Genomic DNA, 27,159 nt, shown 5'->3' with positions numbered 1-27,159 from the left:
TTCATTTCGCATAGGAGCTGCTTCAGAGGCCGCCAGGAGGGGTTTCTCTTTACAACAGCTGCGTAGACTTGGCCGTTGGTCTTCAAATTGTTGTTTAAAATATGTTAGAAATTGTAATTATTGTTAAAAATCCATTTTGTTCTTGCGAACATGCATCTCTTTCTAGGTCCCCACATACCTTCATCACCATCCATCGTGAATGTATGGATTGTAGGACACTCTTTCGTCAGATGGGCAGCCAAACAGGCAGACTGCAGCCACTATGGTGCAAAGTTAGGTTTTAGTTTTGAGGACACGGACATTTTATGGTTTGGTAAGAGTGGGATGAAGTGGGGTCAGCTCTTAACCAGTTTGAATGAGTTGGCTTCTTCTAAGCCTTTACCTAAGGTGTTATTAATTCATTTGGGCGAAAATGATTTATTACAGTTGTCTGGCCTGGGACTCCATCTGGAAGTCAAAGCTGAGTTAGCCAAAATAGTGCTTTCTTGGCCCAATACGAAAATTGTATTTACTGCACTTGTACCAAGGTGGGCCCAATACGAAAATTGTATTTACTGCACTTGTACCAAGGTGGGTTTGGAGGGGCGCGAGCAGTTTTCTGCCATCAACAGGGCCCGGCGTAAATTTAACGGAGAACTACGCCAGTTCTGCCTAATCAACGACATTTTCTGGTTATCACATGATGACATCAGTAAAGATGACTTTCAATTTTTCAGATCGGATGGGGTACATTTAACCTTCATTGCAAACGAATTGTACATTGTAAATATCAAAGATAAGTTATCTTATATTTTGGGACTACGTCCGTGGGGTTGAAGGTTTGCATAAGCGGCTTTCCTTCTGGTTTGGGGACATATATGATATTAAAGAATTTGTATTCTCTTGCAATGATGATTCTATGTTTTTTTGGGGAAGTGCTACGTCACGATATCTGATTATGATTCATTCCAAACACGTTAAAAAGGGGGCGTGGAGGGGACAGGAAAAACGCCTTTACAGGGTTTTTTCCTGGTGGCAGATTGGGACGGGATTGAGGCAGGTAGGAAGGGTTGGGGCAGGCAGAATAGCTTAGGACAGAAGGGAAACAGAGATAACGAGCTGGGGTAGAGATTCCAGGTGGGGGAGAATTGGGGATCTATGTAGGGGAATAATTCATGGGGGAAACCTCTTGGGGGATCGATATGGGGGAAATTTAATTGGGGGATCGATATGGGGGAAATTTCATTGGGGGATCGGGGGGCGCTAGAGGGCGCGCACGCAGTATGGCCGCACGCATGTGAGGCACCTGCAGCCTGGACAAACAATCCTGAATTTATCCTGTTCCACTGACCGCCTACCGGACCGCGACCGGGTGCAGATGTGGCTGTTATCCCCCTGCGGCTCCGCCTGAGGTTTGGGAGCTGTGTGATCGCCGGGGGCGGAGTACGAGGCGCCGCAAGTTTTGCCGTGGCTCTGGCTGCTGCATGGTGGTGTGTGCGGCCGGGCTCGGGAGCTACGCGATATCGGTGCGGACCACGAGGCAGGTGGGCCCCGGACTGTCCGTTGCTGTCACGGTGCCCTCAGGAGTGCGGATCGCGGTGAATGCTCGGAAGCGGGAGGCGGCGGGCAGCGAGAGAGCTCGTGAATCGGCCTGTGCCTGGCTTGCCCCCCCCCCCCGCCAAGTGATTGAACTGGGACGAGTTGCGGAGCGAGGAGACCTGGGCTCCCTTATCGAGGAGTGCTAGCGGCCGGTGGGGGCTCTCTGCGCTGCACGGGAGGTGAGACGCCGCCCCCACCCCATCCTTGGACTGATCGTGCTGCTTTGGGTGCTGCTGGATGGTCGCCCCCCCCTCCCCCCCTCCCCCCCCCCCCGGCGATGCTCCTGTATCTGCAGGCTGTGGCCTGTGTCCCGCTGAGTTTGGTCTGCATCTCTGGCTTCCTGTAGGTTGGTGCCCCGGCTGAGGGGGTGCCCTCCGGTTGTGTTCGCTGCGATGGGGCACTGAGGTCTGTCGTGGGTGGCACTGCACCGCCACTGCATCGGGGCTGTTGCGCCTTGGAGTGTTGGCGACCTGGGACGAGGTGCGTCGACGTGGCCCGTGGCGCGACGACTGCAGCAGCTGCATCGATCAAGACTTGGCCGCTGCTGGGGCCCCCTGTGGCTTACTCCAGCCCCCCCCCCCACGCATCCTCTCACTTTTGTTCGGGGGTCGTGATCGCTGGCCTGAGGGCCCCCCGGATGGTGGCTTGCTGGTGTTCCTGGCGTGGAGGTACCTTGCCACGGGGCTGCATCCTTCCAGTGTGTGGGTGGCCGATGTTCGAACTGGTGGGCTGGCCCGCTCTGCCCGGCTCTGCCCCGGTGACGGCGTGGATTGACAAAGAGCTCCCTTCCTGGATTCCTCCCAAATTGCCTGGCGGGTCCATCATCTGTTTCACCGCCGGCAGTGGCTGGACTGCCCCTGGGATCCCCTGCTCCTGACCTGCCTGTGGCGGGGGCGACCTTGGCTACCATGGGGTGGGAGGCGGCTCCCTTCAACGAGCCCACGATGGGCAAACATGACAATAAGCAGTCGAAACTATCCTTTGCTACCCCAGTTGCTAAGACGGGGCTGCGGAGTGCGCACGAAGGTGGGGGCGCACAGGGCCCTCCGGCGTCTGACGCGGACGTGGCTTCTCCGCCATCGGACCTTCAACAGATGATACGGGAGATGAGGCAAGGCTTTGCCACCGTTGTGGACAAGGTGGACTGCCTTTCTTCACGTATGGATGCGTTTGCACAGAAACTCGATGCCCACGAGGAACGTCTCACTGAGGTCGAACGGCGGATCTCTGATAACGATGACACAACTGTTTCCCACTCAACGCAGCTTACGAAAATGGACAGTGTTCTGCGGATCATAGCTGCTAAGAATGAGGAGTTGGAAGCCCGCAGCCGTCGTAATAATATTCGCGTGGTGGGTGTGCCAGAGTCCACCAATACAGGGCGCATGGAAGAATATGTGGAGAGGATCCTCCTGGCCTCTATTGGCTCGGACACTTTCTCTAAACAGTTAATCGTGGAGAGAGCGCATCGATCACTTGGACCGCGACCTCGTCCAGGTGCTCCACCCAGGCCCATCATCGCGCGGCTCCTAAACTACCGAGATCGAGATGCTGCGCTGCGGGCTGCGCGTCTGAACCAGAACCTGTCCTGCGACGGTGTCAGCTTCACCATTTACCCAGACTTCACGCCTGTTGTTCAGGAACAGCGACGCAAATTCGTTGAGGTTAAGAAAAAGCTCGGTGCTCTCCAAATTGACTACGCGTTGCTTTATCCGGCGAAGCTGCGGGTCACCCATCAGGCGCAGCAACATTTCTTCACGAACCCGCAACAAGTGGATGACTTCCTGAAGTCCCTGCGGCGGATGCGGGACGCACGGCCTGATGAGGAAGATGCAGCTCAGGGGAATGAACATTGACTGCTTGCCTGCGGGTCACTGGGATCAGTCCCTTGCACCAGTGTGCGGCTCCTCTGCCTTATCCTGGTGGCCCGCCACATGTGCCCTTTTGATGGGCGGCGTCAAGACTGATCAAGACTGTCCTGGTCGTGTGCTGGTCGGGGATTGGTAATGTATTCCAGGCACCACCCTTCTCCCTCCCTCTGTGACTCTGGTGGGAATGGGCAGTAGTGGGTGGATCTGTGCGCCCCCTGGATGACCCCTGTAGGGTGTACCCCATTGACTCAACTGACTTGGTTGCTCCTGTTGAGCTTTCTGAAGGCAATGACGGGTGGGAGGTGGGTAGTGTTTTCTGGCGAGTTGGGGTTGCTTCAGTGGGTGGGGGGTGGGGTAATGGGATGCGAGGCACTGTTGAGTTCCCTATCTCCCTTACCAGGAGCTGATAGGTCGGTGCTCATGGGGAGCGCGGGGCTCCCCCTGGGGGCTCTGATATGTATACTTCTGGCTGGACTACAATGCAGATACTGGGAGCCTATCTGGCTTGCTGCTAGGCCCCTTGGCGGGGTGCGGGGTGTGCCGACCTTCCTGATCCGGGTTGCCCTTCATGGGTGGGATCGCACTGTTGCCCCTGGGTTGGATGCCGGGTCCCCGGGTACTGTGGTCGGTTCTGCCGGCCGTGACGTGGGGGCAGGGGGCGGTAAGAATGGCGGAATGTTGACCTCCTGTGGTGCAGGGCTGCGCACTAGGTGTGCTGGGAGGGCTCCCCCCCTGGGATTCATGCTCTGCTCACCGGGCTGGGGATGCTGCACTGCGGGGCGGGTTCCTGGGTGGGGGGGAGGGTTCCCAGTTCAGGGCTCTGTGGGATTGGGTGCTACACTTCTCCCCATGGCTCGGTCATTGAGGTTTGTGCAGGGTATAAGATGGTGCAGATAGCTGGGGTGGGTGGGAGATCAGGGGGGTTTCTTAATGTTGTTTCAATGTTTAATACAGCTGTGTTCCGGGCGTTGCCGTCCACAGAATTGACACAGGCTCAGGCTGTGTGTTCGCGTAAAGGTCCCCAGGTGGGGCGTGGAGTGTATGCAATTATTGGAGGTGGATACTGCCTTGGCTTGACTGCTGATGTAGACTGCGGAGCGATGGTGTCTGGGCGCGTGATGTGTAGAGCAGAATGCGTGCACGGCCGGTGGGGGATGTATGGGCGAGGCCCCTTTACCAGTGCACTATATTCCCGTTTTGTATTGGCCTGTCTATGGGGGACACTGACTTGAATATACTTACATGGAATGTCAGAGGCCTGGGGGACCCTAGAAAACGGAGACGCATTTTGGCTTATTTAGACTGCCATGCCATACACATTGCGTTTCTTCAGGAGACCCATTTTAGGGCGCAGTCTACCCCTACCTTTGCTGGTAGATGGGCGAAATACTCTGCCTTTTCTTCCTACTCATCATAATCTCGAGGTGTGGCCATCCTGGTTAAACGGGGTACCCCCTTCATTCTCGCGGGCACTAAAAGTGATGCTCAAGGCCGGTACTGCCTGATGTGGGGTAGACTAGGGCATAGCATGGTTACTCTGGCTTGCTGCTATGGTCCAAACGTGGACGACCCGGCCGTCTTTGTTGACCTCGGTGCAGACATAGTCGGGGTGGGCACGCAGCACCTCATATGGGGGGGGGGAGATTTTAATATCACACTTAATCCGACGTTGGACAGGTCCCACCCGGCCCCACATCATTATACGCGGTCCCGGGGGGCGCTTTTGGAGATCATAGCAGAGCATAGACTAATTGACACATGGAGACACCTCCACGCGGAGGACCGTGAGGGTACTCACTTCACGGCGCAGGCGTGCTCCTGGGCTCGGCTCGACTATGTCTTCCTGGCCCCACAATTTCATATGGCACTGGTTGGGGCACGACACCTTGCGAGAACCTTCTCGGATCACGCGCCAGTACGCGTTACTTTGAGAGCGGCGGAGCTCGGCCCCCCTCTGACGTCCTGGCGTCTGCAGCCCATGATGCTCCTCGATGCCCCTTTTCAGGAAGAGCTACTAGAGGAATGCTTGGCCTTTTTTAAGCGCAACAAGGACTCCGTGCAGGACGTTGAGACTATTTGGGATGCATTCAAGGTGACCCTGCGGGGTCTGTGTATTGCCAAGGGGTCGGGAGTCCTGCAGAGTATTACGGCGCGCCTGCGCACCTTGGAGACTGAACTTCGGACGCTGGAGATGTCGCTAGCTGCAAATCCTGAAGCTGCCACGTTGGCGAGTATTCGGGACAAAATTACAGACTATACTGCTGAAGCCACCCGGGAGCCAAAATTTAGAGGCCGATATTGGGTCGACGGAGTTATGGTGAGGGAGAGAGGCCGGGAAAAGCCCTGGCGGTGACAATGAGGCTAGTGAGACCGTCTAATACGATCATGAAGATTGTTGGGGCGGACGGCGCGGTGTACAGGGATACGGCGCACATTCTCAACGCGTTTGTGGCCCACTATAGTGTGCTTTACGCGTCGACTAGGGCTGGGGAGCTCCAACTGCATGACTACCTGGAGGATGTGTCCCTGGGGTGGCTTAGTGATACGCAAAGAGAGTTTCTGAGCTCCCCCTTTGAACTGGACGAGGTGTGGGAGGCCATCATGCATATGAGGTCAGGCAAGACCGCCGGACTTGACGGGATACCAATCGAATTCTACAAAACCTATATTGACTTTATGGCGCCGGTGTTGAGAGAGGTCTATGAAGATGCGCTAGAGGTGGGCCACCTCCGCCCTTCGATGTGCATGGCCCTCATCACGTCGCTCCTTAAACCGGGGAAAGAGGCTAGTGACTGCGACTCCTACCGGCCTCTCTCCCTGCTTAATTGTGATGTGAAAATCTTAGCCAAGCTCATCGCCACTCGCATTAATCTGTTACTCCCTAACCTGGTGCTGCCCGACCAGGCCGGGTTTGTGCCAGGTAGGGCTACGTCCCATAATCTGCGCACTTTCTTCTCGATCCTCGACTCTGTGCATGAGGACCTGCCCATGGCCGCCGTGTTCCTGGACGCCACGAAAGCTTTCAACTCCCTTGAGTGGGATTACCTGTTCCAAGTGTTGGGGCGCATGGGATTCCCGAGCGTATTTATCTCGTGGATTAAGTTATTGTATACCGCTCCTACGGCCAAAGTACTGGTGAACGGCCAGCTATCCTCTGCGTTCCCTATTACCAGGGGCACCAGACAGGGATGCCCCCTCTCGCCCCTACTGTTTGCTTTGGCCATGGAGCCTCTGGCGGCCAAATTGCGGCAACACCATCGTGACAAAGCGTTGAGGTGCTTTCAGAGGCAGATATTAATATCCATGTATGCCGATGATATCACCCTCTACGTGCGCGACCCTAAGGATAATCTTAACCCGATCCTCCGGGAATTTATTCGGTTTGGCATGATTTCTGGTATCCAGATCAACTGGAGCAAGTCTTGTTTGTTCCCCCTGACGGCCTCCACTGGGCGATTTGTGCTTGACTTCCCCCTTGCCTGGTGTGAGGGGGACTTTAAATATCTGGGCATCCGTATTGAAAAAAACAGGGATGAGCTCCTGAGGGCTAACTATGGGACGGCGCTGTCCCGCATTACGGATTGCATTACTCGGTGGATCACCTTGCCCCTCTCCATGGCTGGCAGGTCGTCATTGATTAAGATGGTAATCTTACCGCAACTGCTGTACCTCTTTTTGAATATTCCCTTTTATCCCAGTGCTTTTTTTTTCCGACAACTCCGCTCGGAACTTATCAGACTAGTGTGGGGCGGTAAGTCGCCCCGGCTCAAGTGGGAGATTCTTGTTAAGCCCTTTGATCAGGGAGGTTTTGGCATTCCCAACTTTGAGCTCTATTATCAGGCAGCCCAGGCGCATCATGCTTACTTCTGGGTGCGGCAGCCTAGATATATGCCGCAGGTTGCGGCTGAACACTGGCTGGCGCACCCCATTCCTATAGAGGGCGTGTTGTACATCCCAGTGAAGGGCAGAGACAAGACGCCCACGACATTGATTAGCACGGTGACTGCATGGAATCAGTTGGCTGCCACTCTAGGGCTTGACCTGGGGTACGCGCCACTCTTGCCTCTTGTTTACCACCCAAGCATGCCCCTGCTGCAGGAGGCGGGTTTCCGGAAGTTACTTCACACTATACACGTGAAGACGTGGGGGGACTTGTACCACAATGGCATATTCCGGTCCATGGAGCACTTGTATGCCAGCATTCAGCCTACTCCCCTCGATGTTTTTCTATACCTCCGCCTCCGGCAAGGGTTGAGAGCACTCATGCCCGGCTTCCCCCAGGAACCCCCGCATATGGCCCCGCTGCACCGTATACTGAGTGATGAAACTCCTGCTAAGCTCGTTTCCAAAATATACCGATCGGTACACTCCTCAACACAGGCGCCGCAGTTGGCAGCCAGGGAGAAATGGGACCGAGAGTTGCAGGCCCCGTTGACGGATAAACAGTGGCAATTCTGCTTAATGCAGACGGACCGCGTCTCATCCAGTAGCCGCCTCAGAATTATCCATTACAAGTACCTACACAGGCTCTATTACACACCGGTCAGACTTCACAGTTATCAGCTTCCTGAGGATGATAGATGCGACAGATGCCGGGCTCCCGGTGCGGACTTTCTTCACCTGGCATGGTCGTGTGATGCAGTGCACCGCTATTGGTGCCAGGTGTTTGAAGCGCTCTCAAAGATGATCAACACAGAGTTGATTCCCTCCCCTCTCCTGGCCCTACTGGGCTATGTAGAGCCTATACAGGCGATGCACCGCAAATTAATTGCGCTTGCCTTTTTGCTTGTTAAGAAGAGGGTGGCGTGTCGTTGGGGCAGAGGCAGGGCCCCAAAATTCAAGGACTGGGTGCGAGATCTTGTTTACTGTCAAGACCAGATCCGTACGTACGCTAAGCTTATGCCGCCCACGTCACGGCCCGCTGACATTTGGGCTCCGCTGCAATGCTATCTCCTAGCTGGGGCGACGGCCCCGGATGGCACTCAGGCTGCTGTGTGATCTCGTGCTGGGGCATTCTGGTGCTTTGGGGGGTGGCTGCCCGGGGCTGCTGCCGGGGTGGGTTAGTACTGTTGGCGCTGAGGTTGTGGGTCTCCAATCTGACTGGCGTGGGGGGACATTGGTGTGTGGAGTGTTGAGTGGGGGGTCCCCCCCCCCCATGGATCTGTGCGCCAGACGCTGGCCTCTGTGGTTAGGTACCTGGATGCTGTTTCACACTGGATTTGTAATGCTGTTCAAGCCAATACTGCATGTAATGTATTACCAGTGCCTCCTCCAAGCCTTAGCCTGTGTATCGCCCATGATGACATGTATACTCTGTGTCGCTCTTTGGACTGCAGCTGTATGTTTTGTTTTAAAGTTCCAAAAATTAAAATAAAAAAAAAAAAATTAATTAATTAATTGGGGGATCGGTATGGGGATTTTTCATGGGGGATCATGGAGGGGTGGCGGGGGTATTTTAATTGAAAGTCATTGATTGCATTATGATTCTGTTTTGTTGTTGCTAAATAAAAGCAACCTTTTAACCCCCATCGGTCTGCGATGTGATTCATTGCCCGATTACTTCTACAAAGTGATTTGTGCAACAAGTGGCCTAGGTCGTATAAAGGCGTGCCCTTTTCCCAACTCTGGTGCACACCCTCGCCTGTTTCCTCTTTTCACCCACACTGTGCAGATGCAAACCTACTTCTGTCATGCCGGGTAACATGAGACCTCGCCTCTCAAGTCTGTTTTGCTGTTCTTTCACTCTATTCTCCTTTTATTTCAGCTCTGGATGTTTATGTCCCAATGTTCTGTATTTAAGCAATCCTCTGGTTTGCAGTAGCTGCCCTTCATGGCACAGGGGTGCCTTGTCAGGGTGAAGTCATCTGGAGCATGCTTGCATTTTGTGGGAGCCATTGTTGAATATCATCAACTACAGGAGTCAAGAGAAGTATTCAGGCCAATAACATTCAGTGCCCCAATTTCTCCCGTCTGGAAGTCACGCTCTCTAGTCCAATGCAAGTGGTGAGAGTAATCCTGGTGAACTGATAATACAACTTGTTTCAGCTTCACCGAGCTGTCACTGTCCAAGGAAGGAATTGAAGGAGGACTGCTGAATTAACAGAGTGTGTCCCCCCTTTCTGTCTAGGTATAGAGGGCCGACGATGCTGTTGCATACTGGGATCCTTCAAAGCATGGTACTGCTGTTTCAGTATACCAAGAGGTTGAGCACATTATCCATCCCTGGCTACAGGCTGGTGGTCCACATCTTAAATTGCTTGGTTGACTCTTGAGGGTTGCACCAGTGAGTACAGGAAACTCCTACTTTGACTGGGCTACTTTTTTTGAAGCAAAACCGACAAAGTCAGCCCAGCTCTTGATCCTGTCTCTTTTCCTCTATCAGAGTCTAATCCTCCTTCAGAAACTATTGTGAATGATAAGGCTATTGATTCAGTGAGCAAAGGGCTCGTCGCAATAGAAAGAAGAAGTGGCCCTGGTGCTTGGGTGCAATTTCAATCTCCAAAGAGGCAAATTAGGCACAGAAATAAGCACAATCGCTTAGGTCCACTTTTTTCTCACAAGCAAAGTCTTGTTAGGTGGTTCCAACTTCAGAGCAGCGTCAGACTGAGGAATATGCGAGTCTGTTCTCTTTGCTCCAATGGCCAAATTCTGAAAGGGCAGGATGCTTCACTAGGGAAACCTTGTGCTGTCGCTGAGCCTTGGCTCTCAGAATTACATTCACTGCTTTGGATTTCTCTGCTCAGAACTCTATCGCTGTATGGTTTTGTGTCAGTTGTCCACCTCTCTGGGGAAATGGGCTTCTTGGTAATCTAGTTTGACACTTCAATCCGTCGAATCAGGCATAGCTGCACCCTGAGTTGAATCGGTTCTGCCATCTTAACATCCAAGCATAATGTTTGCAGCATGTTTACATCACACCCTGAATTCAGACTCATTTCTGAATGTATTAAGAGGCCTTTTTAAAGTCACAGCTGGTGTTCTAGTCCCTTCAAGCTGACTGCTTCTCAGATTGCAGTAACATAAACAGGGGTAAAGGTATCAGAGGCCTAGAGTCTCCCAGTGCCTAAAGAGCTTTTGCAAGTTTTCTCCCAGCACTGAAAGCTCAAATATAGCTACTTGACAAGTTGGTAGCAGCTATAACGTTCCGATCCACAGAGAACAGGCCAAAGCAGGTGAAGTTTAGCTCAGCAGGAACCAATAAATCCCTTGATCTGAGCTACAGTAGGGAGGTGTTCAGGACTTACCTGCCTCCATGGGGAGATGGCCTTCCTCTGGAGTACAGTAGGGTGGAGATTTCTGCTACCAAGCCAGGCGAAAGAACATCAGTCCTGTTGCTCGACAATATAATGTTCTAGTCTGGGGATGCTTGCGTTCCCTTTTGGTGGGCGCGTGGCCTGGCAGCTTGGGTGGGTCGTTCCTTATCAGAGCAGGACCACATCTGGCTAACTTATGGCTGCTCCCGACTTACATATGGCTGGTCCCTGTCTGAAGTGGCATAGTGAGGAAAAAGCTATAGTCGGGAATACAGACAAAGTAATAACCAATGTCCGAAATTAATTCAAACATTCCACCCAACTCATTTTAATTTTTCTAAATGAGATTGAATCCAGGAAACCCAACAATTGGGTAATAAAAACACCTATTATTTACAGACCTACGAAACGTCAGAGGTGCATATGTTGTGATAGATTAAACAAGTAATCATTATAATTAGCTCAACTCTAAGTTCTGTGCAAATGGTTCCATATATATATTATATCTCTGAATAAAAATTAAATTAAGGTTGACAAGCGTGTAAGAGTGCACAAAACCTCAAAAGATATGAAATTCACAACTTAAGGTTCTATCTGCTCCCTGATAATTCGTTGAGCCTTGAGCCATACAAAACTTTGAAGCAGTTTTGTAAACTGGAAGTATTTCACACAAGACTGATTGCTAACGGGGAGAAGGCCTGCCTAGTTTTGATCCTTATGCCAACCGATACTTTGAGGTCCACCGTGGTTGCAACCGCGGACAATGACTCTCGCTGATCTAAGTCGATATTAGGCTGCTGCTGGCTTCTCACAGCAATTCCACGCTAGGCCTGACGAGGATACCTTTGCCTGAGCCCTTGATAGAGAGAGAGCTGGACTGACTGACCCTCCCCCTTCTTTGTTCTGATGAGACCCGTGAGCATTTGCCTGAGGGCTAAAACATCAACAACACGCCACCTTTTGTACTGGCAGCATATACAAATCATCTGTCATAGCTGAGTGGAAATGCGTCTCCTGGAGCGTTCGCCTTTTGATTACTAACGGCCACGGTGGCTTTCTGTTTCTATTGACTCCAGGGCGCGCGCATTATCTTCCACCGTGCACACCTGTCAGCGCCATTGTTGTCCTCGCGGCCACCTGCCATGTAAAACACTAGCAAGAGGTCCGTGATAAATCGTCACTCTTAAACAGAAATGCACTGTGCAAGTCGTAAACTAACTTTAAAATTCTATTATAATGAATGAATGCTCATGTCTTCTAAACCAGGATGAAAATTGAGAGATAGTGAAATGAAATCCTAGTGAACCACTGTTGTCATAATGTATTTATTACCCAGGTGCTGCAAGAAATACAGGGTCGCTACATGTGAGATACATTAGAGGGAAGTGATGCATTCATTCGAGTAACAGTCTACGAGCCGTTTCTTATGCTGTGATCTGGGTCGGAGATCGGAGCTAGCTCACATGGTGTAATTTTCTGTTATATAATTTTCAGGTGAATGTTACCAAGCATGATGTGTATGATGATGCACATTTATTTACTCTTGTTACTACCAACATAAACAGAGGACCGTGGAGGCGTAATCCTTGCTGTTGTTCCATGGTGACAGATGAGAGATGATGAAAAGCAATCCTGTGGAACCATTGTTGTTATAACGCATGTACATGTGATAATCCTTGCCTACAAGTAATACAGGGTGGTCTTTTCACAACATAGGAGATACCCTGCCACAACCATTCCCTTAAATTCTAAGTCATTTGTTATGATGCCATCTGGGTGAGGGATTCATTTCTAGTGAGCTCCACTGGGTCCCATCATATACTTTCCTGTGATGACTTTTCAAGGTCAGAGACTTTATGGTGTAATTTCCTGTGATGTCTTCATGCTCATTGACATTTTGAAACCCCAAATATCATATCTCTTTTTCAGCAAAGAATGTTAGCAAGTAAACTGTGAATGATTATGTATATTTCCCCTTGCTGGGCCCAAATGGAAACCAGACCAAGAAGGAATACTCTGTGCAAGCCTTCCCACGGTGCTTTCAATAGTGGAAAGCATACTCGCCTATTACTCATAGGTGAATCTGCTTTTCACTGATCCACATTGGGGTGGAGAACCCAATGTAATGTTTCTAAGAAGCACAAACAGGAAAAACTGGCATTGCCACAATTGAGACCACATATTCTCCATTCTGAGTGGGTGATAGTACAGGAGGGGGGGATTACTACTCTAATTTGGTGCCTAATACTCCACTACACAGTTAACGGTTAAAACTACTTTATTTATTTGATGATTTGTAGAGCCGACAGAGGTCCCGAGGGATATTGCGATGCTTGTGTAACTACTCAAAGTGCAACAAAGAAATAAGAAGACCTGATAGCAGCGAAAGGATACGTGAAAACTAATTATACTGCATGTTGATAGTAGAACAACCAGGTTTTCAGGCAAAACCCTTCATTTGAAATAATTAGAGATTCTTTTTTTCATGCACATTGGCAGTCAGTTTCAGTCAAGGGATGTACTGATCTCAGCAGGCAGAGAAAAAGTTATTTTTTTCAAAATGTTCCCACCATAGAAAAAAGGTAATTGTCCACAAAGTGCTTTATGCGCCACATACAGACACTTAAACCAGACTCTTGATGACTTATCGGATGATATGAGACAGCATCGTTCCTACTGAGTCCAAGAAACAGTCTTGCCACCATGGTCTACACAAGCTGAAGTCTAGCTGGCAAGTATTAAGGTAGGCCACACTTAGCGAATTACCATATTACAGGCAGTAAGTTAACTAGCTCTGTACAACCATTTGATGACAGTTGGGATAGGTAAGGGCTATCACGAGAGATTGTAATAACATAAAACAGGTGGTTATGACTTTTGCAATTTTAGATTTGGGAGACAGTTTGGAGTAATTTAAATACTCGCAAGTTCTATCTCAGATGAACCCAAGCCTCGTCCATGTTGTCTAGCCATCAGGAATTAGACCACATATCTGACCTGTTGACTAACTACGAGATTTCACTCTTCCCAGTATTACGTTGGAGCACGTTTTCCCCTCATCCATCCTTCTAGTAATGCCATTAAGTTCTCAAAATATTTCTGAGCCTGGCAAAAGTCACCATCTAACCTCACAATGAGTTGTGTGCCATTTGCCCAAGCACAGAATATAAAACCAAAGGAATGAATTATTGTTCCTAGTGATTTTCACATATACAGTGAATGATGTTGAGTTGATGGACAAGCCTGGTTCAATTTCAGATTTGTAGGCGACGGTGTGTAGCTACAGAGGAACCCTGGGATCTGTCTTCCAGAAAAACAGCGTGGGAGACAGTGTCAAATGCTGATCTGTAAGAGAATCAAAAGGGAAGTCTTGCCCTTGTCTGACCATAAGTAAAGATCATCCAGGCCAGCTACTTAAACTGTTTCAATAAAATGTGGTGGTCTAAAGACAGATTGGGCAGGATCATAAAAGCAATTATTCTCCAAGTAATTTGAAAGCCATATAATAACTAAGCTCTCCATTACTTTAGTAGTGGAAGAAGGTAAGAGAGGAATCAACCTATAGTTGGAGGACACAGATGGGTCAGCTCCCTTCATTTTAAGTAGGAGAACAACCAATCTAAGGGTATCTGCCCGATTTGTTTATGAGTAGTGAATAAGCTCAGCTAATATATGGATAATATCACCAGTGGCCAGATGCATAGTCTTCATTCTACTAGGACCAAGAGGAGAGCCAGTTTTAGTTCTCTTAATTTGATTAGCCACTGTTGTGGGAATAACTGGATTTAAATAAACAAAACTATTATCTATTGAGGAAAACGAAAGTCAGTCAGAAAGGACAATTCCAGCTGCTTAACAAGCCAGATTGGATAACTTTCATTTTCTCAAGTTTACCCTTGAAAAAGTCTGACAACTGATTACAGAATTCATGTGAAGGTGATACCTCATGTAACTCACGTCAAGGATAAAGGATGTAATTTACTATGCCAACAATTTTCCTTGTGGGATAAGGAGCATTGGTTGTTCTTTGAGCATAAAAGATTGATCTTTCTTTTTTTAATGGAAATTTTAAAAGATCTTATAGCCTGCCTATATCAATCCTTTAGACCTGGGTCAAAGTCTATCGTCCATGCACTTTTAGCTTTCTGCAAGCTTTCTTTTTAAACAGGGTTAACCAGGGTTATATTTTTTATTATCTCACAGTTAATTTGGCATACCATCTTGTAGCTTAATGATTTTCTCCAGCCGAGATTCTCTAGAGCTGATATAATGCAATTATTTTGTGGTTGAGTAAATGTCTCCATCAAGTGAGCAAACATTTTCAGATAAAGCAGCATGCGATTCGGTATTTCTAATTTTGGACCAAGAGTAACCTAGATAAAAATGTTTTGTCAGTTACCTTTTGGGGTTCATTATTACACTCAAACAAACAGCAGGAAAAAGTAATGAGGCCACCTAATAGGAATATCCTGTTCTATCATAATTTCTTGAAATGAGGCCATCTTTGTGAATAGGTCCTTTGATTAGTCTTGGGTCCATGCAGCCATTTAAAAATTCCCTGGGGCTGGCTTCACTAAAATCACTATCCTAAATCCATAGATTGACATCTCAGCTAGAAGAAATTTTAACTTAATATAAGAAACTATTTATTCTTAAAAAATAACACCAGTGTTGCCTCCAGCCTTGTGCTTGGGATCTAAGAGTACTATTTTTTATATCACTGGAGGCCGTGAATTACAGGTCAGGTTTTGAGTTCTCCATGAACCATTTTTCTGTGATAAAGGCTAGATCAGTCTTATGCCCAATAATTATATCTATAACAGCCAGTTTATTTGTCACTTGTGAGTTAAATGGATCATTATAGCCCTGATAGTCTCTCCTCCATAGCTGTAGGCTGACAGTTGCTATCTAGGCAGACTCACCAGGTGCTGATGATTGATTGGCAGGAAGGGACACATGTACGTCTTGCACACGTTGGCCATGGTTTGAGGGAGATTTAGGGATGATATAGCATTTATTAATTCGATTTCAATAGCAAAGTAGAAGGTATTAAATCTGTCTCTGATAGATCTGACTGTCCCACCCCCATGCCTGGCCAGAGCAGGGATGGCGCAGAAAGGCTTGTATTAAGCGAGCCTTCTTGTGCCTGCATCTTTTACCTTACTAAACAGGTAGAGTGTAGAGAGCACATGCGCCAGCTGAAGGAAACTCAAGATAACAAATCAGCGAGGAGTAAGTAAAGCTACAGGCCACTGGCTGCACAAAGCTCTGTGCACCACTGGGCAAACCAATATGCTATGTCCACCTGGTACTGTGGTAAAGGGAGTGGCCAAAGGATAAACAAGTGCCTGATAGATGCCTTCTAGGCCAAGCTGCAGGTTCCTTCATCCACAATCTGTGCGGACACTGGGTACAGAGTGCGGCCAAGCGACAGGCCCAGATGAGCATGGCTGTAGTAAAGGCAACTGGACACTAAGGTAAGGGTACTCAGCAAAGTCCAAACAACTTTTAAACTACAGCATTAGTCAACTAAAAAAAATCAACACAACGTGTGCTGCCTGTAAATAACCCAAAAGCTATTCTTTCTAAAAGATGTCTGCAAAAACTATAATACTTAATTTTTTGACATATAATGCATTTGATGACTGTGAATATAGGCTCATTTGTGGCCACCTGATATTGCCACAAATGCAATTTGTCTCATGAAACCGTAACTCTTATATTTGGAACTTTGATTTCAAAACATTTTCATTAAGAATTATGCATCTTTCTGAGAAATCCTATTTAAAGCCAGTGCCAGGAACCCTTTCTTGCATCACATAGTAATGATCACTGGGCTAAGGGAGAACCCGGGTGTCTAGCCCCAGAAGGCACACATTAAGAAATATATTTATGAGTGCGGTAATTAAACCAATAGCCCATTACACCCAATCTCTGGTTATTTAGAATTGCAGCCAACAATGGGCACTGAATGGACTTAAAATGTCTAAGTTGACATTTTATTAAAAAACTGTTGTTAAAACCATAGATAATAGTCTAGGCCAGTGACAGCATGTGATTCTGTGGCTGCTGCATTTATCACATCATTCTGGATTTATCGCACCAGCCACATAATTTGCAACAATGTTTTCAGATTTCAAAAACAGTTGTTTCTAGCTCAAATGGATCAAAACAATACTGCCAGAAATGTACCACATTTTGTTGTAGAATTTGCATTTCCCTGCAGCATAATCCCAGTTTCCCTTACCATAGAAAATCCCTGTATAATGGTTTGGGATGCCATTATAATGGTGAAATCCATATGTCAAAGAACTATTTTCCATATTTCACAGGTCTCTACCAAAGGCGAGATACATAAAACCCCATTTTGAGTAAAGAAACCACCCAACCATGTAATATATGAAGGATACAGAGCATGTAATTGTGTAATATGGTCCAATATTGCTGTTAGGAGATTCTGTTGATGACATAATCATGAGGCTGAACCCCAAGATGGCAATATCGGACCATATTACACATACTACCTGTTATGTCTTTTTTATATGACATGTTTATTTAGCTAGAAAAAGGTGCTTTCTCTGATGTGCAGCTGCCAATTGTAAGGGATTTAAATTAGAATGTTTAGGTTTTGTGGAATAATTGGTGATAAAACAACGGGCAATATGAGGGGTCAGTAGATTTATGTAATACTGTGGCTGAGCTGAGTATTTACAGAATAATTATGGCATTTGCAAGACAATTTGCAGTTCTTGAAACAATGCTGGTTCAAGATCAAATATATATAATAACACAGCCAAAGAGTAAGCCACATATTTTCCTCCTTTGTCTCATAATTTAGATAACCTTGTTGCATAATTTTACCCTCCAATCCTAGGAGCCCTGACAATTGTTAAAGGGGGTTCGTGTGTGTGCACTGTATTTTGAGAAAGGGGTACCGCTATGCAAACAAGCATATTGGACTGGTAATGTAATACGAATATACGGTGCAGGCAGAGTACAATGCTTGTTCTGTTACATTTTCTAAAAGGGCTGTAAATTTCAAATGACTTAAAGCCAGATGGTAACAATACAACCTGTAGTTGTCTGTAGACAATGTTGTTTTCTTAAGATTCCAAAACGATTTTTGCACAAGTTTTCGCAGTCACTCAGCTGGGCACCTAGACCAAACCTTTCAGTGGTTTTCACTGGTTCAATATTATATTGATTGTATGATCCGGCCCTTGGACTTCAAGGTTTCCCATCCCACTGCTGGCTGCAGAAGCACATTTTCTTGGCTTGACCAGCTCCATCACGCTGTGTACCTGGAGCAAAGACTGCACGAAGACCTGATTCTTTGATTTACACACAGTCCCCGGCAGCGGCACAGCAGGCGTTCTATATGGCTAATGCAAGCAATGAAATTGGCCCCTCTATCCCCTGGATTCAAAATAAAAACAGTCAATAACTGCGGTAAAGAGTGTGACTTGCAGCCCCGGCTTCTGGTGCCACTACACCTGCTGCACCGAATGATAGCTATGCCCCTGTGCCCCTGCATCACGGAGCCCGAGGAAGGGTGACGACTCTGGCAGGGAGTACCCATAATACTGGGGTACTCCCTCTGATTGGGCAACTCTCAAAAATGATGGTGCCCTGATTCCTAAATCAGCAAAATCCCTCTCAGCAGAGGAACAATAATCGTTTTGTAGCAAAAACTAACCCCACAAGTGACAAAAAATACATGTAATGAGCATTAAAAGTTGTTATTTTATACCCTTCACAAGAAGAGGCCTCTAAAGCATTGACTAGATGAAAACTAGATGAACCTTGGTGGGCTTTTCTGTCATTTATTTGCAGGTATGTCTGTGGGTATAGAAGCAAAGCAAAACCCCTGTGGGCACAGAATCCAGTGGACACCATATATTAGCTAAAATACTTGCAAACACACACTTCTGCTTACTTTATTTCTTTGGAATATTTGTAAGCATGCTCAGGAGGAAGTCCAATTGATTTTACCTTGTTACCAAAAACCAGGCGATCTTCTGGCAGTCTGGAGAAAGCCTCAGGTAAGTCTTGATATGAGGCATGGCATTGCTGCGGCCGGATGTGTCTGCTGTCCACTTGCTGCAAAGAAAGATGCACGGTTTAGAAAACCTGAAAGAATGCAGGTTTGGAATATTCAAGAAAAGTAATATAAGGATATTTGCCCTTGAAGGGTGGTTACCTGGGCTGGGGTCGCTCAGGCAGTGATCAAGGAACAATGTTACTAGCAATGTTTATGGCGACCAGCATGATCAAAGCTCTGACAGCCAAACGCGTTGTCTTCTGTCAGATCCAAGCTGGGCAGAAATAATTTTGTTGTAACTGCTGGAGCAACTCCTGGAGTGCCGGTGCCTGCCTACTGTGGAATCCTGCCAGCAGTTTGCTGTCGTTTATTATGGGTTAGGCAGTAGCTCTACTTATCCAGCATCCGCCAACTCACTGTAAATCTGATATATACTCTTGTGTTGCAGTGAATTAATGAGTGAATCATACTGGAATATATATATATATATATATATATATATATATATATATATATATATATATATATATAATGCAGCAAACGATTTCGAATATGAAATCACACGGACACCCAGGAGATTTGCAGTTCAGATTGGTTTAAGCAGTCATTAAACCAATCTGAACTGATATATATATTACCTACTGGCGGTCGCCAGTAGGTAGTTATAGTTAGGACCCTGTTTCCATAGGAAATCCGCAACATTCTATTTAGAATAACTTTGGCGCCGGTCGACGAATCCTCGCAAAATTTTCAAAATAGGTGGGGCGCTACGCTCCGCTCCTACCCTGAAAGTCTCGGGGGGATTCGTCAAGCAGGGGCCGAGAAAAAAGGGGGGTCCCAAAACGCGTTTTCCCCATGCATTTTTCCATAGGACCTTTAGACACAGCTACAGCCCGAACGGCTGAACAGAATTACTTGAAATTTGGCAGAGAGGTAGCCATAAGGTCAAGGAAGTGCCTTTTGCAGGTCTGGTGTAAATCTGTTCAGTATTTCCTGAGAAAATAGCATTTAAAAGCATATATATATGTGGGCGGAGCCTAACCACACATCTCATCCTGAGATCTGATTGGCTGTCAGCACTTCATCCAAGAAGTGTTGGCAGCCATCTTGGGACCAATATACATGATAGCACCTCATTAAAAAGCATTGCAGTTAATAGAAGGTTTTAAGACTTTAGTTACATTATAAATCATTTGTTGATGGTACCATACTCATTTTAGGAATTGTGGTATGTTCTAAGGTGATTTCACCATGTGAAAAAGCCTTCTGCTGGGATGTCATGATTGAGAGAAAAATATTTTCTCATGCTTTTACCACAGAGGTTTGGAAGGTGATCTATAGGCTAAACTGAGAGCTTATTTTCTGTAAATTCACATTATCTTTCTCAGTCATGTGAGAATGAAGTCTGACATTCTCAGTAAAACATGTACATCCAACAAGGGCAGAGACTGTCAGTTGATTCCTTTGTGTTCTACTGCAGCTTCCCAGAGAGTTCCAAAGAACTACTAGAGCGCTAACAGTCCTACTTATGATAAACGTATGGCACACCTGAAGCCATCTTGCTTGGATTAAAGTGGTAACTCTTAAAACATTTAATTTAAAAAGGAACAAAATGAGGGGGTTCATTTTCCCATAAAAAGTATGATTAGTGCTGCAGAAAGAAAAATTAGGGCACATTTTGAGTGACTTCTCAAATCCTCTTCTATTTCATTAAAAAATTCTGACATGCAGACTGAAACATGCACTTTCAATACCAGCAGCAGTTTTCCCTGGTGAGCAGTAGCTTTACTACAGTGATCTAATGAGCAAAAAGAGTGCTAACATTCTGAATTTATGGCAAATGTGTGACACATCTGAATGCCTTCTTGATGGAATCAAAGTAAAAAACTGAAAGTATTTCCTACTGAGGAGACTGCAGTAAATGAGGAAATTAGGAAACTTCATAACAAATAAGTCTCCCAAGATGGCCACCAGAGACAAAAGAGCCCAAATGTAGCCCAAATATCACCCAGATGTAGCCCAAGTATAGCCCAATGACAGAATGTCCCAGAATGTTCTTAAAAACAACTAGAGCGCTTACTGTCTTCATTATGACAAAAGTAAGGCACACCTGAAGCCATCTTGATTGGAATAAACTGGTAACACTTAAAACATTTAATTTAAAAAGGAACACAATGAGGAGGTTCATTTTGCCATAGAAATTATGATTAATGCTGAAGAAAGAAAATGAGGGCACATTTTGAGTGACTTCTCAAATCCTCTTCTATTTCATTAAAAAATTCTGACATGCAGACTGAAACATGCACTTTTAATACCAGGAGCAGACTTCCATGGTGCAGTAGTTTTACTACAGTGATCTAATGAGCAACTAGAGTGCTAACATTCAGAATTTATGGCAAATGTGTGACATATCTGAATACCTTCATGATGGAATCAAAGTAAAAAACTGAAAGCATTTCCTACTGAGGAGACTGCAGTACATGAGGAAATTAGGAAACTTCATAACAAATAAATCTCCCAAGATGGCCACCGGAGACAAAAGAGCCCAAATGTAGCCCAAAATCACCCAGATGTAGCCCAAATATAGCCCAATGACAGAAGTGTGCAAAACACTTATTATTTTGTGTTTTTGCAGTGTTATATAGTGCAGACTTGTCAGGTATTGGAGTGCTTTACATGAGCATTGGTTACATCACACAAGAACAAATTCATTTTGGTTGTAGACATGGGGAGATTAAGTGATTTGACCAGAATCACAGAATGTCGAGCTGAAGCAGAAACTTCAACCTGGTTCCCCAGTTGCAAAGTCTGCAGTTCTGGAAGTAACACCACATCCTCTCCCCTAAGTGCAACATTTAATCAAGTGGTCAACTGGATAAAAAAACATAAAGATAACAAATAATTTAAAAGTGCTTTGTCGCTATTTGAAAACTCAGAAAATATGTCCTTATTTTAGTCTTTTAGAGCACTAACCATAATTTTGATGCCAATAAGACCCTCTCATATATGTAATTTCTAAAGGAAATGCTCTAGGTATTACAGTTTTGATTACATCAAGATGATGTCAGGCGTTCCACACTTTTGTAATAAATATAGAATGTTAGCAATCTAGTTGTTCATTAGGATACTGTTGAGAGGCAGAGGCCAGGGGCACGGACTCTGAAAATTGAAGGCAGGTAGGAGGGTGCAAAGGCAACAATTTAACCACACTGAGCAGGCAGGAAGGGCCGTGGAAGCACAACAGACTATGGAGGGCAGTGGAAAGGGGGGCAGGGGCAACAAACCAACAATACAGGACTTGCAAGAGAGGCTGTTGGAGGGAAGATCTATTACGGGTCAAGGAAGCTAGGGGCGGTCCCCAGATCCCCGGGAGCCACCACAGAACTGAGCAGGAGAGTGAGTCAGGGACAAAAGGGGCACCTTAATTTGAGCCGGGATGCCTAGGAACGCTTGCTCCAAAAATGAAGAAAACAGACATATGAGACATGGAATTGGAGGCAGAATACAATGGCAGTTTAATGAGAAGATGCAACTTCAAAGAAACCGCAGAATAGAGACATAAAGTACAAAATACAGAATCCAGATAATCATACAGCTGTCATAATATTCTCTGTATCTCAATTAATGTACTGACAGAGAGAGAGAGAAAACACATCTATAAATGCATCATGAGAAACAAGTTACACCAAGGAAAATGTTACCTAGGAACACTCACGTTTACTCTTAGAGCAAGCATTCCTGCAATTACAATACAAAATCTTTTAAATGCAAAAGTAAAGAGAACAATGGTTAAACATAACATGACATTTCATATAGGTAAAATAGAATAAGATACTTCAAGCAAAGCAGAGCAAGACATTTTAAGCAAAGGAAGACAAGAGCTCCCAGCTCTTGGGGAAAACCTGCACTGCCTGTTAACCTACATACAGACGGCGAGGTAGTCCGTCGATATCTGTGGGTGCTCCCTTTTTATATCATTTTGTGGGCTCCTTTGCACGCTACATCTACCTACGTATGCTACCCAAAAGCTTCGTCTGCAGATTTTACCAGACATTTCGTCATTTACCCACTTAATGCTGACAATGGACTGGGTGAAAAGGTCAGTCTCTCAGGCCAATCGCTTATCGTAAGTTCCATAGAGCAAGCAGAAAATAATGGGTATTGTACGGGAATTCAATATATTCATGTATAAAATCTCCTCAGTTCTCCTAACTTGACGCTCTGCGGTTGCCACTTCCTTAAAAGCGGGAAACCTGCCCAGGAAGCAAGTACCAGTCCAGGATGCAGCCTACTGTATGTCGACAGCTTCAGGGGGATGTTGAACTTTGATACCGAGCACGGAGCACTCGGGTAGGGTGGGGGCTACTAGTTTGGATCAGAAGGCCTCGCAGACCTGCCTTCAGACTGCTATACACTAAAATTGCAGAGCTATGGTCAATTTAACAAAGAGGCCTACATATTGAACAGAAGGGCCTACACAGGGGTTTTATGCTGGCTGAGTGGTAAGGATGTCTCAGGATAATTATATAGCAACACAGGACCCGCTGGTCAATTTAATACGGCCTACAAATGCAGCTGGCAGGGCAAGGACAAGGGTCTCATACTTCAGGTGTGGACAGAACGGGCCAGGGGCCCCCTGTGATACAAAATCTACCCTCCTTCAAGGCTGTGGCAATGTAATAGACCATTGTGGGCAGAAGGAAGAGGCAATGGTAGTACAACCATACATGCCAACAGACCCGATTCAGCCAGGAAACGTCCAATGTTTTTAAGCTCAAATGGGCTTTATTTGATCTGTCTCCTGTCTACAATATCCTCTTTTTCAATGTAACTCAAAGGGGAAAATCAATTCCCCAGTTTTTTTTCAAAATCTCCCTCTTACCAAGTTCAAAATGTTCGCAAGTATGGTACATTGGATCATGGAAGGAAATGGGATAGGGACATGGACTTGGATAACAGAGGACAGGAGGGACATGGAGAGGTGCACCAAACTGACCCTGCAGGGCAGGCATCAGGGTTTGCAGCAGCACAATACACCACACAGGGCATGCAGGACGGGAGTGCAGCACAACAATCCATAGAAAGCAAGAGGGAGGGGACAGGACCATGCACATGGACAACAGAGAACAGAGGGGCAAGAGGCAATGGTAGCTAGCTGACCATAATGGACAGACAGGAGAGAAAGCTGCAGTATAACAGACCATAAAGGGCAGGAGGGACGGATCAGGGGCATTACAATGGAACAGACAAGCCAGGAGGGAGGGAGTAGGGCTGGGGGCAAGGGGGCAGGGCAGGAGCAGCAAGATAGCCATGGAGGTCAGGCAGGATGGGCACTAGAAGCAAGACACACCATGAAGAGCAACAGTGAGACTGTGATGGCATACACACAGACCATGGAGGGAAGGTGGGAGGGGGTCAGGGGCAGCTAACTGACCACACAGGGAAGGTGGGAGGGGCCATGGCAGCACAGAAGACCATGCATGGCAAGTGGGAGGGTTAGTGGCAGCACAATGGCTATGATGGGCAAGAAGGAGGGTGGAGGGGCATGCACAAAGGACGATGGAGGATAGAAGGAAGGGTCAGGACCTGTGCACAGACAAGAAAGTTCAGGGGAAGGGACCTCACAACAGACCACACGGGGCAGGCAGGAGGAGCAGTTGCAGCACAACAGACCAGGGAGGGCAGAAGGGTGTGGCAGTACAATGGACCATGTAGGACAGGAGGAAGAGGATAGGGGCATGGCATGTGGACAGGCAGGGTGGAGGTGGCAGGGACAGGTTACAGTCATCTGACAATGCTAGGCAGGTGGGAGGGGAGTGGCAGCTCAACAGAACACTCAGAGTAGATAGGAGTGGCAGGTCCATGGGACATGGTGGGCAAAAAGGATGGAGCAGGGGCATGCACAAAGACATCGGAGGGCAGGGGGAAGGAGAATAGGGGCAGCAAGCTAAGCACAGAGGCTAAGAAGGAGGTCAATGATGGGGCATAGAATTGGGCAATGGAGGGCAGGAGGAGTGGACTGGTACATCATACTAAATTGAGGGCAGTGGCAGCACATCAGACCATGCATGGCAGGAGGGAGGAGGCTAGTCCATGGATTCACACAACAGAGGATAGGGAGGAAGGGGATGGGGCAGCAAGCTAACTGTTCAGAGAAGGCGGGTATTAGGAACTTTATTGTTTTTAAAACGTGTGTCTGTGCAAACTACTTAAAATATGAACAAGTATGCAGCATAATCTCACTTTTATTCAGGAAGAAGAGGACGTTTGTGACTGTGACTCCGGGCTCAATTGGCAGAAACACCCCCTGACCCTCCACCCCCTATCGCAAAATGTAATGCCCGTGAAAAGGGTAGGTGAACACAGTGTTATATAGAACATAGTCCTGAGAGCACGATTGAAAATGAAAACTAGATATAGTGTATGGTATAAACTATGCACCAAAAAGTGTGATATAAGATGAACCGGGCGTGAAATATAATATGCAATACATTGTGCGCAATGACAGATTCATTGGAGAGCGCGAGATAGCACAGGCACTAGCGCGTGCTATGCGATATGCGCCTTGGAGTGTAATATGCACAGGGCAGTGTTGTGTAACCTAACTAGTCTCTAAAGTTGTAATATAAAATATGTGCTGGGGAGTGTAACGTTGCATATGCACTGTGACAAAGATATGGATCCCAGATTGTAATATGTATGGCATAGCACTGTGCGTTATGACATAGGCATCGAGAAAGGCACGTTAGATGGGGCAATATAACCCGTGCGAAGACAAGTGTGGCATGACATATTCACGGGGTGGTGTTACAGTGCACATGGGCTAGAGAGTGTCATAGCATATGCACTAGCTAGTGGAATACAACACAGAGGTGTGTGGCACTCGGCAGGCAATGGTGGGTGTAACACAGCATTGGGCTCTGTCAGGAGCACGCTGTGACTCTCAAGTGATGTTCGTCCCCTTTCCAGAGAGTAAAATAAAAAGTATTACACATCCGGCAGTGGATGTGTGTTTTATTAACCGTGAGGGGGGTTTCTTGCATGGTTTTGGTCGAATTTTTGTCGAATCCCCTTTGAATGGCTTGGTGTGCATGTGTATTAAATGTGCCCGTCAATAGCTACCCATGTTTGTATAAATAAACGACAAGGGTGTCTACCAGGATTAGGCACGGTAGGGCATCAGACATGTCAGAGCTTCACTAGTGGTGTAAATACATTCCACGTGGATTCATTGCATGCATAGTCGCCTTTTAATGAATATCACGCAAATCGTCATGGTGATAGGTACGTACGGTTTGTCCAGCATGTCCTAGGTGTGTCTATAAATATATATTTTTTAAAAATAATAAAAAACAGTGGCCGGCCCTGGGGATTGGGGTCAAAAAAATATAATTAGGAGACTGGCCCTGGGGGATGGGGTCATCAGGGCCAATAAATTAGAATAAGAAGGGGAACCAAACAGCCCCCCTTCTTAAAAAACTAAAATAAATAAAAGACTGGCATCATGCCGGAGGCCATGCCCCCTCCGTACAGCACTCTGCAAACGCGCCCCCAACAGGCATCTCCAGTATGCGCCAGGGAGCTGCGCTGCAGACAGGTGTTCTGAGGCCAAGCCCCTTTTTACACCTCTCTGCAACGCAGCTCTGTGGCGCTTACTGGAGGTACCTAGTGGTCTAGTTTGACCCTAGGGACCCTTAGGATTCAGGGGGACTTAATCTCTCAACTTAGAACAGCCACAGGGCGCGTTTACACAGTGGTGAAGGGAGGGGACGGGGCCTGAGGTGACGTGTGCAAACACGCACTATGGCACGTTTTAAATTGGGGATATAATTTCCCTTCAATACTGAGGGCCCCTGGGGGCTAACTAGCCCACCAAGTGCTTCCAGTAAGCGCCACTGAGCTGCATTGCAGAGAGGTGGTCCAGGCCGTGCCACTTTTTACACCTCTCTGCAACGCAGCTCTGTGGCACTTACTGGAGGTACCTAGTGGGCTAGTTGGACCCTAGGGACCCTCAGGATTCAAATGAACTTAATCTCCCAACTAAAAATGGACACAGGGCGTGTTTACACAGTGGTGAAGGGAGGGGACGGGGCCTGAGTTAACGTGTGCAAAAACGCCCTGTGGCCTGTTTTAAGAGGTAGTTTTAATCCCCATGCCCTATTATACACTAGGGGCTTACAGAGGAGGTCATGCTAATCACAGGGGGACCCCAACGCATAATGTTCCCTAGTGTATGTAGGTGTTTTCACTGTATTCTAAGTGTCTTTTAACATAGCACTGGCTCTAGGACTGGTTAGTCAGACTCAGTTACCACCAGTATCCGTCTGAAAAAGTTGAGGGTACAGGATGATTTTGCAACAAGGCTTCTTTCTGCTCTTCTTTTTGTTCTTTCTGCACGTTATCCTTCTTCCTGCAC

General features: G+C 47.0%; 1 protein-coding gene across 5 annotated transcripts in view; it reads right to left on the bottom strand.

The window, feature by feature from the left end:
* TDP1 (tyrosyl-DNA phosphodiesterase 1) overlaps window positions 1–27,159 on the bottom strand; it is a 984,975-nt gene that overhangs the window by 562,625 nt on the left and 395,191 nt on the right. For 3 of the 5 annotated variants that reach the window (XM_085626517.1, XM_085626518.1, XM_085626519.1), the window contains exon 13: window positions 18,695–18,802. The exons of the other annotated variants lie outside the window; for them this stretch is intronic. In XM_085626517.1, the coding sequence (XP_085482643.1) occupies window positions 18,695–18,802 (108 nt within the window). The remainder of the gene's footprint in view (window positions 1–18,694; window positions 18,803–27,159) is intronic. 5 annotated transcript variants of the gene reach the window in all.

This window comes from Triturus cristatus, chromosome 9 (genome assembly GCF_964204655.1).
Source record: "Triturus cristatus chromosome 9, aTriCri1.1, whole genome shotgun sequence".
In the NCBI taxonomy this organism is placed as follows: domain Eukaryota; kingdom Metazoa; phylum Chordata; class Amphibia; order Caudata; family Salamandridae; genus Triturus; species Triturus cristatus.
Note: the sequence above shows the minus strand (reverse complement) of the source record. Positions and strands in the feature narration are given on the sequence as shown.